Source organism: Vombatus ursinus, unplaced genomic scaffold (assembly GCF_900497805.2).
Source record: "Vombatus ursinus unplaced genomic scaffold, bare-nosed wombat genome assembly UNPS02014784.1, whole genome shotgun sequence".
Classification (NCBI taxonomy): Eukaryota; Metazoa; Chordata; class Mammalia; order Diprotodontia; family Vombatidae; genus Vombatus; species Vombatus ursinus.
The window spans coordinates 14,339,037-14,353,957 of NW_020954562.1; the positions used below are offsets into that span (position 1 = coordinate 14,339,037).

Here is a 14,921-nt window from a genome sequence, read left to right on the forward strand (position 1 = left end):
TTTATGTAATATTTTATTTTTTCCCCAATCACATGTTAAAACATTAAAAACCTTTTTTTTTGAAGTTTTTAGTTCTAAAATCTATTCCTTCCTCCCTCACCTCCCCCCTCCCTGAGACGGTAAGCATAGACTTACCTGGATGAAGGAAACCTTATTAGTACCAAATGAGACTTCTAATCAAATAATGCCCTATACTAAATCCTCTCCCACCCCCAGCCTCCAGTGGCCTAACTACTTTCTGTGAGGAAACTGGCTAAACTTTTACTTTTAAGAAAGAGCCCTGAACTCCTGGAAAATGGATTCAGGTGGTAACCAGACTTAGCACAGGAATGAACCCTTTAACTTATTTAAGGTAATTTCATTTCTTCTCTCCAACGTTGGCTAGACGGAATAGTTTAGGAAAATGACTCCCAAGATGTGCTGGCCCGTTTAACTGACTCTCCCTCTATTTGGGGGATCAGTGCTATTTGCTTACCTTTCACCCAGGGTTGTTGGGAAGATCAAATGAGCTAATACTTGTAAAGTGCTTAGTACAGTGCCTAGCACATGGTAAGCATTATAGAAGTTATCATTTACCTTCCAGGGGCCATTGTAAAGATTAAAAATATAATGTACATGAAGCCCTTTGAAACCTCAAAGCACTATATAAACATCAATTATTGAAGTGGGCAGAACCACAGAAACAATTTGCACAGATCTGACAATAATGGAAAGGCAAGTGCCATTGGAAGAATAGCAGAACTGTGATGAAAGCAGTTACTAAATAATAATGTATATAGTGCTTACTATGTAAAAGGCATAAAATATATATTAACAAAATAAAACAAAAACATCAATTGTAACAATAATAGCTAACATTTATGTAGTTCTTTAGGGTTTACAATATGCTATATATTTACTATCTCACTTCATCCTCACAACAATCCTGTGAGGTTATTCTTGCTATTATCATCCCCATTTTACAGATGAGGAAGCAGAAGCAGACAGAGGATTATTAAATTGACCAGAATCACTTAACTAGCAAATGGCTTAGGTGGGTTTTGAACTCAGGTCTTCCTGATTCCCAAGTCCAGTTTTCTGTGCCAATTATTAATAATAATTATTATTATCATTAATTAATTATTGTTGTTTTCGGGAAAATATAATCTGTCACTCTAGGGAGGACAAAAAAATGCTGCTGTCTGTTCTCATGTCAAATGTGGAATTGCTCTTGTGCTCCTTAGGTGATGGAATTTTACTGCCAGTCTTGTGAGACTGCCATGTGTCGAGAGTGCACAGAAGGGGAGCACGCCGAGCACCCCACTGTCCCGCTCAAGGATGTGGTTGAACAGCACAAAGCTTCCCTTCAAGTCCAGCTCGATGCTGTCAACAAAAGGTAAGCAGACACGTCTCACTTTTCCTTCCTGATTCACTGCCATGAGGGTGATGTTTCCCCTTACCTAAAGTAGGTTAGTAGGGTCATGTTACCACTCTAGGAACTGCTGTTAGAGAATCCTTTTTCATGGGTGTTCACAGGAACAACCATGGGTCATGGCTTTGTAGCTTCTCAGCTATGTTGGAGGTAGGTCTTCTGTGTTGCGCTCAGACCTAGTCGTGTAATGAACAGGGGTGTTATTATGCAATGTATTCAGCATGTTTAAGGATACAGAGCGTGCTAACAAAAGAACTAAGAGATTCATATCAGGATTCAGCCTCTCTTAAGCTATGGCCTGACACCCACCATTGACCGTTGTTGGCGGGCCATCAGAGTGAAATGAAATATGGCTGTGTTCTGTTCTGCCTGTGTTTATTTGCTTAGGGTGAGCCTCTAAATTTCTCTCTGCCTCAGTTTCCTCATCTGTAAGATGGGTATCATAATACCTGTAGTACCTGCCTCACAGGTAAAGATACAAGGAGATTATGCAAGTAAAAGTGCTTTATAAACGTCAAAGCTCTTTATGATAATATTATTGAAATCAGAAGAACCAAAGGAACAATTTGTACAATACCTATAATAATGTAACGGCAGACAATGAAAGACAGAAGGACTCTGTGGCGGAAGATGGTATGCTGCATTCCCCCCGAGTCAGAGGATCTGGCTTCAGATCCTCCGACACTGCCTGGGTGACGCTGGACATTTACATCACTTAAGCTCCCTGAGCCTCGATGTCTTCATCTGTAAAATGAGGAGGTTGGACTAGGCAGTTTCTGAAGTCCCTTCTAGCCCTACTTCTGAAAGCCTTGTTGTTGTTGTTGAGTTGTGTCTGACTCTCCGTGACCCCATTTGAGGTTTTCTTGGCAAGAGTTACTAGAGCAGTTTGCCGTTTCCTTCTCCAGCTTGTTTTACAGATGAGCAACTGAAGCAAACAGGGTGACGTGACTTGCCTACAGTCACAAAGCTAGGAAGTACTAAGACTGGATTTGAACTCATGAAAATGAGTCTTCCTGATTCCAAGCCAAGTGCTCTATCCACTGCATCGCCTAACTGCCCCTGTGAGCCTGTGGTCCTGTAAATAGAGAGGAATGGAAAATTGGGTTTGTAAAGAACAGACACTGGGGAAAGAGTGGTATTCCATACTGAAAAGTAATTTGGAAATCTAAGAAAAGTACACAGAGATTTCTCGATTCAAGGAGGCTTTCATGTTGATAGATGAGCCCATAATAGAACTGAGAGAGACCATAGATATCTGATCCAACTCTGTCATATTACAGATGGAAACTGAAGTCAAGAGAGGTAAGACACTCATGGAAAGTCATTATACATAGGAAATAGTAGAGCTGAGATTTGAACTCTGATCCTCTGAGTTAAAATCCAGGGTTTTCCCCAGTATGCCACATTCAACCTCTGCTTTATAATGCTTTTGATTATAATAGAATTTTACCCATGAAACATATTATTACTATTTGATGAGCTTGAGTTTGATTAGTGGGTTCATTATTTGCAAACATTCTGGAGAGAAAAATACCTATCTGGGCAGCTAGTCTTTTTTTCTTTTAAAGGAAAACCTTTTTTTTTATTGTATTTTTTCAACTAGCAAACATTTATTTTCTTTCCCCCACTCTCCCCCCTCCCCAACCCTGAGAATGAAGAAGGGAAGGAAGAAAAAGAAAGAAAGATAGGTAGATAAAACCTTTGCAACAAACAGGTGTATTTAAGCAAAACAAATTCCCACATTGGCTATGTCCAAAACTGTATGCCTAATTCTGCATCTTCAGTCCATCAACTGTCAGTCATTCTTTATCACAAGTCCTCTGAAAGTGGAGTTGGTTAGTGCATTGATCAGTGTTCTTAAGTCTTTCAAAGGCATTTGTTTTTACAGTGTTGTTTTTGTATAAGCTGTTCTCTTTATGCAGGTGGTTTTCTTTTAGAGCTCAGGACTGATAACAGAATGAGTTTTCTCACTTACAGTTCCCCATATCAATAAAATCACATGTCCAGCCACTCCTCCCCGACACCCCCAAAAAAATCACAAGTTGCATTTCCATAGCCTGTAAGCTTTACAAAGCTCTTTATGTGCAGTCCTGCTGAAAGACATAGAGGTCATTTTCTGATTATGAATCATGTTTGGAGAACTAGCAACATTTTAGTTTATGCTGTTGGCCCATAAACATCTACTAAGTGTCCACTACTGCTGCATGCCAGTCACTGTACCAAGTGCTAGAGATACAAGAAGAGACAAAAGAAAGCCCCTGCCCTCAAGAAGCTCAAAGTCTGGGGCAGCTAGTTGGCATAGTGGATAGAGCGCTGGCCCTAGAGTCAGGGGGACCTGAGTTCAAATCTGGCCTCAGACACTTAGTAGCTGTGTAACCCTGAGCAAGTCACTTAACCCCAACGCCTAGGAGAAAAAAACAAACAAAAGAAGCTAATATTAGAACTTTATGTTTTTAAAGGCAGCAATTTTGAGTTCTAAATAGCAATTTGTCATGATTTTCTTCCCTAGGCTCCCAGAGATAGACTCTGCGCTTCATTTCATATCTGAAATCATCCACCAGTTAACCAACCAAAAGGCCAGCATCGTAGATGACATCCATTCCACCTTCGATGAGCTCCAGAAGACCCTAAACGTTCGCAAGAGCGTGCTGCTCATGGAGCTGGAGGTGAATTATGGCCTCAAACACAAAGTAAGTGCTCAGGTCTTTGATGGTTTGGTTTTTTTTTTTTTTAATGAGGTTTGTTTTCTTGTTTTTCAAGCAAATGCATGCTATCTGTGGGTGAGGAGTTTACCTTCTTGGGATCCAAAAGTACAGAAAGATTCCCTAATGAGTACTGAAGGTCATGCTGTGCTTTGTGCACTTCCTAAACTCTTCAGATGGGTGCTCAGGGATGTTTTTCCCCTTCTAGCACTCGTAGAGATCTCCAATCTTAAGCTCCACTTTATAGTAAATGATCCTTCTCCATTCTTCCCACCCAACGAGAGACTATGGGTATTCACCATGATGGTTTTGTTTTTATTTTTGTTTTCTTAATTGTTCCATTGTGAGGAGATAGCGGGAGGGAGAGGCTAAGTAAATGTTTGTAAAAAATAATTTCTAAAAAGTGGCAGTCATTCATATACTAGAGTGAAATGTACATGTGTGTGCCTGTGTTCATGCATCCATAGTCCCCCAAAACAAATGTCCACAGCTGCCATGTTTAAATATTCATGTCTCACTCTGGATTTTAAGTTCCTCACCTCTTTGGCAGGAGATGGAGAGTATGAGTCATCTCTAGTCCTCTGAGCCCCTGGTCGATCGTTCCATTAATCAGAGCTCTAAAGCTTGACTGCCACGTCTTTAGTGTCTGCTTGCTAACGCCTACACCATTCCCTACAAATAAGCTTCAGCCTGAGCATAGCTAAGCAATCGCCATGTGTGCTAGTTTGCCCAAGAACAAAACTAGGGATAAAGTAGGTGGTATCCCTAGCCCAGAAAGGCGTTTTTGTTGGTGTTTTTTGTTTGCTTTGATCTCTGCAATGGTAAGAGGAAAGGCCTAGAATAATGACTATTTCACATGTCAAGAGGATCCATTTACTTGCCTAGCTCTTTATAGTGAGGTACCCACCTGCTCACGTCAAAACCCAGTGCCCTTTGAAATAGGCAAAGAGTGAGGAAAGGGGAGAAGGAGAGGTGTGTGCCCTTCAAGGATTCTGAAGCATTGAGGATTCTGGAAGACTTCAAATATATCAAAACAAGCATCTGCTAAGTATTTATTATGTGTACGGCACTGTGCTATAAGCACTGATGTACAAAAAAAAAAAGGCAAAAACTCATAGACCTTGCTCTCAAGGAGCTCCCATTCTAATAGGAGAGACAATTTGCAAAGAATTATGTACATCCAAGATATGAAGAGTATGAATGAAAGGTAATTTAGAGGGAAAGAACTAGCAGTGAAAGTATAAGGACATTGGAATATTTCTTTCTGTCCTAATCTTGCAACTACTTATAAGCTTGCCCATGTGACTTTGGACAAGTCACTTATTCTCCCTGGGCCTCAGTTTCCTCATCTGTAAGATGAAGGGGTTGTACTAAATATCCTTTAAGGTTCCTCCCAGCTCTAGATCTTTGATGTTACCATTCTGTGAACAGTTTCTCATTTAAAGTGGAATTTGCCCCCAATAGGTTAATTAAAAACTATTTGTCTATATAATACACTGTAAGATCCATCCAATGAAGAGGTTTGTAACCTTCTTCTTATCTTCCAAAGGCACTACCACAAAACATTCCCTCTTTTCCCACCCCTGCTTCTCCTTCCTTAGACCAATCTCATTTTGCTTGTCTGATAATGAAATCTTGAGTCCATCACCTGTCAGTCATTCTTCATCACAAGTCTTCTGAAAGTGAATTTGATGAGTGCATTGATCAGTGTTCTTAAGTCTTTCAAAGGCGTTTGTTTTTACAGTGTTGTTTTTGTATAAGCTGTTCTATATGCAGGTGGTTTTCTTTTAGAGCTCAGAACTGATATAGAATGTGTGATAGTGTGATAATGAAATGTGTTTTCGAGTTGTAAGGTCAAATATTATCCTTTAAGTAACCGGGCATCTTGCTTTGCTGTAGGTCCTTCAGTCACAACTGGATACTCTGTTGGAAGGACAGGAGAACATCAAAAGCTGTAGCAACTTCACTGCTCAGGCCCTCAACCATGGCACTGAAACAGAAGTCTTACTAGTTAAAAAACAGATGAGTGAGAAGCTCAATGAACTTGCCGATCAAGACTTCCCTTTGCAGCCTCGGGAAAATGATCAGCTGGATTTCATCGTAGAGACAGAAGGACTTAAAAAATCTATTCACAACCTGGGGACTATTTTAACCACCAATGCTGTGGCCTCTGAGACAGTTGCTACAGGTGAAGGCCTGAGGCAGACTGTGATTGGACAGCCTATGTCAGTCACTATAACAACCAAGGACAAAGATGGGGAGCTGTGCAAATCTGGGAATGCCTACATCACTGCTGAACTGAGTACTCCTGATGGCAGTGTGGCAGATGGAGAAATACTTGACAATAAAAACGGTACTTATGAGTTCTTGTATACTGTACAGAAGGAAGGAGATTTTACCCTCTCCCTGAGGCTCTATGACCAGCACATTCGAGGCAGCCCATTTAAACTCAAAGTGATTCGTTCAGCAGATGTGTCTCCCACGACTGAGGGTGTCAAGAGGCGTGTTAAGTCTCCAGGAAGTGGTCATGTGAAACAAAAAGCTGTGAAAAGACCTGCAAGCATGTATAGCACTGGAAAAAGAAAAGAGAATCCCATTGAAGATGATTTGATCTTTCGAGTAGGTAAGGAAAACATGGAAGCTTACTGATACAGACACTGGGAAAAATTTCTGTCTACTGATAGCTTGAAAAGTTTTATTATGTGCAAGATTTACTGAAAGTTAGAACTTCCTGCTTGACAAATGTTGTAAGATTGTCCAATTATGTGGGATTATCAAGTCTCCTCTAGTTTTGTGTGCATATCATATTTCCTAGGTTTCTTGAGGACAAGGAATGTGACTTAAAAATTAGCACCAGTGTGACCCTCAACAAATCACTTTGTTGAATTGAACTGAATATATGTATCTGGGTAGAATTAGCTTTTTGTTTTGCTGTGCACTTCAAAGAATTGAGTCTTCACCTGTAGCTATAGAGGAATAGAATTGGTGTGGATAATTGAATGGCAGATAGACCCAAAGTTTTGTGAGTTTCAGCCTCATCCTCTGACCCATCTTTTGTGAGAATTCTCAAATAGCTAAATTGACTGACTTGAGTTTTGTGCCCATTCAAACTCAGCAGTTAAGAGGATCAAAAAGAATTGACTAAAAGGCAGGTAGGAGATAGAGAGAATAAGCAAAGGGTGTGGATAATCAGCTCCCAAATTACTGAGAATCAACTATACAGCTATATCTGTCTTTGGCAACTGGAAACACATTTTATTATTCAGGCATCATGGTACAGATGAAAGAAAGATGAATTCGGAGTCAGAACACCTGGGTTTGAATTCTGGTTCTGTAACATAATACTTGCATGGGTGAATTACTTACCAAACACTGTGCTCCAAGTACAAAAGCAAGCTAGTCCCTACCCTCAAGGAATTTAGATTCTAATGGTGGAAGACAGCAAATACAGAGGAATAGTATCCAGGAAGAATACTCATACAAACTGAGAAGACAATACAGACTGAGAAGTCATGGATGGTGAGGGGAACCACAGGAGAGTTGATTGACATGCCTTTTATAATAGCAAGTATTTAATTACATTCCACTGCAGAAGGTGGAAATTGGGAGGATGAGGGGGAGGAGAAAGACAACTAGTCTTCTTTTTCTTTTTCCTTCTTCCTTCTTCTGCAACCATTAAGACAACCTCCTCCTCCTCCTACTCCTCCTCCTTCTCCTCGTTCTTCCTGTTGAGGATGAATATGCTATGCTCACTCTGAAATTCCCAATGATATTCATGGGAGTTTTGTTTCAGAAAACTTGGCTTCTAAAAATTAACACCAATATGACTCTGGATTTAGCCACTCTGAGCCTCAGTTACTTCCTTGGTAAAAAGAAAGAGCTGAACTAGGTGATCTAATTTTAAAAAATCCCATGATTCCATTTGTTTTTCTCATTGTGGGTTGATTCATGTGTCTTAATGGTTAAAGCGAAATCTTCATGAAGGCTGTGATGACACTAATTGTTTGATCTGTTCAATAATGGAGGTGATGTAACAAATCCATTGGCAGAGCAGCTGTTGGGGCTGGAGTAGTTAATTGCAGCTTGGGTGCACAGGTGGCTGAGATGTGCAATCAATCAATCAACAAGCATTTATTAGGCAGAGTAAAAGATTTTTTTTTTTACTCTTAACTACATCTGAGCTATACCCTGCATCCAGATTTCATGCTCGTCCTCCCTGCTGTTGGGTACCGCTCAGTAAGATGTCAGCACATACAAAATATTTCTGAACTGAATTGCTGGGCTTGAAGAATAACAGTTGTGTGTTAACTGCCAACATGTGCCCGGGGCTCTGCTGGGTGCTCTAGAATGATAACTCAAAATCTCTTTTCACATTCGTTACAAATGGGAAAGCCTTTTGTCAGTATTCAGAACCCAGTTGTTCTCAATGAGAAACATACAGAGAAATACAGATTTCCCTGACAGGGAATCACCTCTGCCTTAGAACTCAATTGATTACCACATTTAGCTCATGCTAATGATATGTTAATAATTGGTACACAGTAATAGGCAGATCAAAGATTTGTGTCAGGACACTACATAGCTATAGTGGTACATAGTAAGCAATTAATAAATACTTGTTGACTTGTAGTGTCATGGAAAGAGCATTGGATTTTGCAAAAGATAATCAAAACTCAAGTCCCAGATCTAGCGTTTAGTAATTGTTTGACCATGGGCAAATTACATCACTACTCTGAGCCTCACTTTCTTCATCTATAAAATGGGATAGTTTTGCCTACCCTTCTTTCACTGCAGGGCTGTTCTTAGGTGCAGATGAGATGATTGTATAATGCCCTATAGACCAGAAAGAACTGTATAGATAACTGTCAGTTACATTTATTATTATTCTATTTATAATGTATAGACCATGCTTACTCCAAAACTCTCCATGACATCAATGGGAGTGTTTGGTTTGTATGAGTTTTTTCCAGGACAGAAATTGGCTACAAAATTCGGGGAGCTTAGAATTCCATTCCTATCCGAAAAGTCTTTTTACTGCTTTTGTTTTCTAAAGAAGAGATACTTAATACTCTCTCCTTCTCCTTCTCAACCCTGAAAACCTAATTACGTTGCCTTAATGAATGAATGATGATTGGGATCTAACACCATCTCAGAAAACTGCCTCGAAATGGAAATGTCTTAGCTAAGTAACCTGAGCATCTGTGCAAGATAATAGGGCCCTGAAATGTCAGGAATTCTTTTCTTCAGTGTTCCAGTTTGCTGACTAGACACCATAAAGCTAGCTCTGTCAGTTCCTCAAGAAAGTCCCTGAACAAACAGAAGAAACCAGAAGCTGTGGGAAGTTGTGAAAGTGCAGTCGGGTGCCATTTAAATATGTAATTACTGCGCTGCCTCCCCGGGTACACAAAAAGGCTCCCTAATAACAGCATTTGTGCTCTACTTTGCCTTTCAATCTGGGGTTTGTAGAATCATTCAGGTTATTTAGATTAGATTCAAATGCCTAGAAAGAAGAAATTCTTTTTATCATTTTTGTGGTTCTCATTCCTAGCCTCGTGTGGGTTCCCCTACTCACACCACACGCAAACACTTCAAATGGCAAGTCATGCTTGGTTATCCTTTGTACCTCCATTTCCCTTTGGAGATAGAGGGCACAAGAATAGACACCCTTGGGGCAGCTAGGTGGCACAGTGGATAGGGCTCCTGCCTTGGAGTCAGAAGGACCTGAGTTCAAATCTGGCCTCAGACACATAACACTCACTAACTGTGTGACTCTGGGCATGTCACTTAACCCCTATTGCCTCACCAAAAAAAAAAAATAGACACCCTGACTAGCTCATAATAGGTACTTAATAATTGCTTTTTCATTCATTTAAGATAATAAAATAAAGGCTAAAAATATTCATAAGAGAAATGAAAGTTGAGGGGATATAATGGTGAACCAAAAGAATGATTATCCCAATATAAATATCAGATGTTTTAAAGAACTCTCAGGTAAATCCATCCTGTGGTGATATGTAGGGCCTTTCAGAACATGGAGTAGATCATTGTCCAAATCGTTGGGAAAAAAAAAAAGAACATGGAGTGGGATGTAACAAAAAGTATTTATTAAGCATTTACTATGTCAAGTGCTGAGCTAAGTGCCGAGGATACAAATAGAAAAATGAGATAATTCCTGCTCTCAAGGAAGTCATAGTCTAATTAAAAGAAGGTCTTACATTCATGGGAATACAACCCTGGGTCCCAAAACTGGTCATTGACATGAGACTCTTCTCATTGGTGGAGAAAACATTTACTCTTCCCTCTGTGCTCTCTAAGAGGGCAGAGGAGAGTCTTACACTAATGCCCAGGTTTGAGCTCCAGATTATATTCAGTTCATGGCAAATACAAAAGCCAGACAATACTCGGATGGATCAGGAAGATGGCATGGCCCAGAGGACATATGAGTTCTTGTCCTGTTTCTGCCATTTACTAGCTGCATCACCTTGAGCAAATCATCAATCTCAGTTGGCCTCAGTTTCCTCATCTGTATAACAAGAAATGGCCATAGGCCCTGTATCACACAGCTGTTTGGAGGATTGAATGAGATAACACATATTAACATGCTTTGTAAATGGTAAATCCTTTTAGAAATGTGGGGTATTATTGTTATCATTAACTAGTATTTTCATAGCCTATTTTTGTCAGTTATTTGAAACCAGATCTTTGGAGACGGAATATGGTTAATCTTTGAGTAAGGTTAGTCAGCTAGATTGGTCATTAGATTCATTTATAAATTTAGGAATTGCTAGAATTGGAAGGCGGCTTAGAGGCCATTTGGTTCAAGCTCATTATTTTTATAAATGAGGCCTAGGAAGGTTAAATGATTTGTTCAAGGGCACACAGCTAATTCCTGGTAGAACAAAGATCTGTCCTTAGCTGATGAGCATTAGATCCGCTCACAAGTTCCTTTTTGTTTGATAGCCCATCATAACAGGACATAATATGCTCTCTTTCATTCAAGTCTCTCCCCACTCCAGTCTATCTTCCAGTCAGTTGCAAATATGATTTTCCTAAAGTGTAGATCTGCCCATGTTACCTCTCACCCTCTGCCTCAATCAATTCCATCATCTTTCTATCTCCTTATTACCTCTAGAATCAGATATAAAGTCCTTTGTCATTTAAAGCTCTACAGTCTGTTTCCTTCCTACTTCTGCAGTCTTCTCACACTTTTCTCCCTTCCATGCCCTCTATGACTCGGCTCCACCAGCCTTTTCACTGCTCCTTGCACCCCAATCTCCACTCTCTTTTCCCTGGCTGTCTCCTACACCAGGAATACTTTCTTCATTGCAGCTTCTAAATTTCCTTGAAGATATTTCAAATCCCAGCTTTATAAGAGGTCTTTCCAGGTCTCCTGGCTGCTAGTCCCTCCCCCTTTGAGATTATAATTACTCTACATATATCTTGCACGTGCCTTTACTTTCATGTTTGTCTCTCCATAAAAATATAAGCTCTCAAAGACAGAGACTAATTTTTACTTTTTGTGCCTTTTTTTTAAGTGCTTAGCATACTGCCTTGCATATAGCAAGCAATTAATATCTTGCTAATTGGACTAAGATAAAACAATTCAAGAAGAATTGCTTTATAATTTTAAGGAGACTATTACCATATTCCTTTTACAAATCAGCTTTAAAAGCACTTAGCATTTATCAAATCAATACTGGGATATTTTAATGAAAATCTTCCAAATGAAGTAAAACCTAAAAGGCTACCTGAGTAAAGTCTATGGAAATTATATGTCACATTAACAAACTTCAGGATAGAACATAGATAAGCTTCAGTGTATATTTAGGACTTAAAAATGATTTGTCTAAGCTTTTATAATCTTGTAGAGTTAGCTAAAATTTTTAAAGAAACAGCAGAAACACAAATTATTTTCATCTTGTGAAAGTTCATCTTATTTTATTGTAGTTTCTGGCTGAAATAACAACAGGAACTTCCATTTATATAACACTCTGTGGTTTAGGTACATCTTATTTAATCCTCATAACAACTTTATAACGAGTAGATAATATAGGCATTGTCTTCCTTGTACAAATGAGGTAATTGAGGAACTGGGAGCTCAAAGTAAATTATCTAAGGTCACATTGGCAGTAACTAGTGGGTTCAGGGCTTGAACCCAGACCTTCCAGAGTCCATAGACATATGTATACATCAGAAGTCATCTCGTTCAGTCTGCTCATCGTATAGATGAGGAAACTGAGGCCCAGAGAGGTTAAACGATTTGTTCAAAGTTACATAGGTGGTAAGTAGTATAATATAGATTAGTTATTGTAATGGTTTCGACATGCTCTGAGGTAATAATATGAATCCTGGCTATTGGTCTTGGTGTTGAAGAGATTTGCTTAGACTAGATAGAAAAGACCTAGAATATGGAAAATGCCCATTCCCCAGCTACAAGGGAGACTGTTGCCTCTACTTTAGGGCAGAATAGGAGGGCTGTGTCTCCGTGCTCATTCCTCCTCCCTTTTACCTCCAAAAGAGATATTAGCCTAGAATCATATCTACCACAGAACTGATTTGTGCAGTCCAGAGGTGCAATGCTCTGTTGGGGGTTCAAAATAAAAGCCACTTTCCCTTATCACTTTTAGTGGAAGGTAGTCCCACTGCAGACCAGGAGGGTAATAGTTAGCTGACAGGAAGGGGCCAGCTTAGCTCCCTCCCACCAGATGCTTACCATGTAAAAAACAATCATGAATAGCTAGCAAACATGTTTTTATCCAAGCAAGGAATGAAATAGTAATGAGGGAAGTTACACAAATTAGGGGGCACAATAGAATACACAAAAGTAAATGAGCCTTTTGACTCAGAAGCAAGATAAAATTTCAAGCAAGTAGAGAAGTCTCTCACCAAAGAAGTCAGCTCTTAACAGTCTATGGGGATAGAGGTACTGGAAATCAAGGGATATGTTCAGGGCTGATTTTCCCCATATATCTGTGATTCTGGAGCTCTTAGCCTCTCCAAAGTTTATGCTTTCTCTCTGTCTCCCTCTCCATGAAGTACACATTCTACAGTGTCATGGGCCCAGGAGTCTCTCAGCCAATCAGGAGTCATCTTTCTCTCCACAGCACCCATCATCATATGCTGTCTTTCAGGTGACCTTCAAACTTGCACTGGGTTGTCAGTGGGGCAACAGTAGCAAGAATTAAAACCCAGGTTCTCTGACTCCAACACCAGTACTATTTCCATTATCCAACATAGCTATGGCTCTGGATTATGATTCAACAACAGAGCATTATTCCTAGCTTGGTTTGGCTAGAACAGAACATATTTTTATGTTCATCAGGAATATACTAACTGAAGAATATGTTCATTTTCAAAGACAACCGTGTGATTTTGCTATACATTCATATGTAATTGCAAACACTAATATGGGATAGGCATTACCTGGTAAAGTCTCTCCATTATAAAACTGAAATATATATGAGAATTAGAAGATAGCAATAATGCGAATCTTACCTATTCAGAAACTGGAACATAGAACTTTAAAAAAAAAAAAAGGAGGGAGGATTTCAAAAATTAATTAAGGTTGTTGATGGTTTGTTGATCCAGGACCCCAATAATGATGGGCCCTTTGTCAGCACTTCCTCATTTTATAGTGAAAATAATAAGGGAAACAAAAGAGGAAACAAATCTGGCCTCAGACACTAGCTATGAGACCCTGTTTGCCTCAGTTTCCTTATCTGTAAAATGAGGTAGAGAAGGAAATGGCAAACAACTCCAGTATCTTTGCCAAGAAAACCCCAAATGGGGTCACAAAGTCAGACATGATAGAACAACAGTAAAAAAGAAGGAACATAGAGTAAGTAGGTATGGTAATGTGATATTGTCTATACTTTGGCTTGTAGCAAAAGTAATAGTTTACTTCCAAAATCAGATATAACCTCACCGGTATCTCAAAAAATAGTACCATTTCTCTCCTTCATCCTGGGGAGGGTTTTAAGCAGTGGGTAAGTGGAATCCTTTTCTCTATTAAAAGTGGTCCACAAACTGAAAATGTTTGAAAAATGTGAATTTAGTGCCTCTCCATTTTTTCTTTATCCCTATCTCATTTTGTCCAACTCTGGGTTAATTCTTACCTTTCTTAGTTTCCTTAGGTCCCTTCTATCTCTAGGTTTATATTCCTATGATCCTTTCTTTCACCCTAGTCTCTTTGGTTTTCCTGTTTTCTTTGGAATGCTTTTGTCAAATGAAATTTTAATTCTCAAAAGTCCTATATATGCCACAATAGTCTTTAAAAAATATTCAACAAGTGTTTATTAAGCTCTTACTATATGCTAAGAGCTGGAGATAAAAAGTAGAAAATGAAATAGTCCCTTACCTCAAGGAACATACATTCTACTTTTTGGGGTTTGGAGAGTGAGGAGAGGCTACCACCCTTACAGAGAGAAGTAAATACGAGAGGAAAGCACTGATATCTGGTGGGTACAGGAAAGGCACAATCTCTTTTATTGTTTTATTAATTTTTACATCCCTATTTTTAGTCAATGCCTTTGAGGGTTGAAGCTAAAGCCAGTGGGACTCAACTATCCTGGGCCCCAGGGACTGGCATGCCTTTGGCCCATGTGCCTGTGATGCCACACTAGCTGACTTCCATTGAGCAAGCATTGCTACCATGCCTTCCACTCTGGTGCCCCATGTCTGAACAATGGCTCCCCGGTGTGACAGTCAACACAATAACAACGCCCCTATTCTCATTAGTTGACAGTTTATACCTATTATCACCTATCAAGAGTTTTGGTACTCCCTCCCCTAGCCCCTACACTTGAAAA

At 39.5% G+C, this 14,921-nt stretch overlaps 1 protein-coding gene across 5 annotated transcripts in view; it reads left to right on the top strand.

Annotated features, from left to right (window-relative positions):
- TRIM2 (tripartite motif containing 2) overlaps positions 1 to 14,921 on the top strand; it is a 139,676-nt gene that overhangs the window by 96,880 nt on the left and 27,875 nt on the right. For all 5 annotated transcript variants that reach the window (XM_027866886.1, XM_027866887.1, XM_027866889.1 and 2 more), the window contains exons 4-6: positions 1,224 to 1,375; positions 3,921 to 4,101; positions 6,013 to 6,736. In XM_027866886.1, the coding sequence (XP_027722687.1) occupies positions 1,224 to 1,375; positions 3,921 to 4,101; positions 6,013 to 6,736 (1,057 nt within the window). The remainder of the gene's footprint in view (positions 1 to 1,223; positions 1,376 to 3,920; positions 4,102 to 6,012; positions 6,737 to 14,921) is intronic.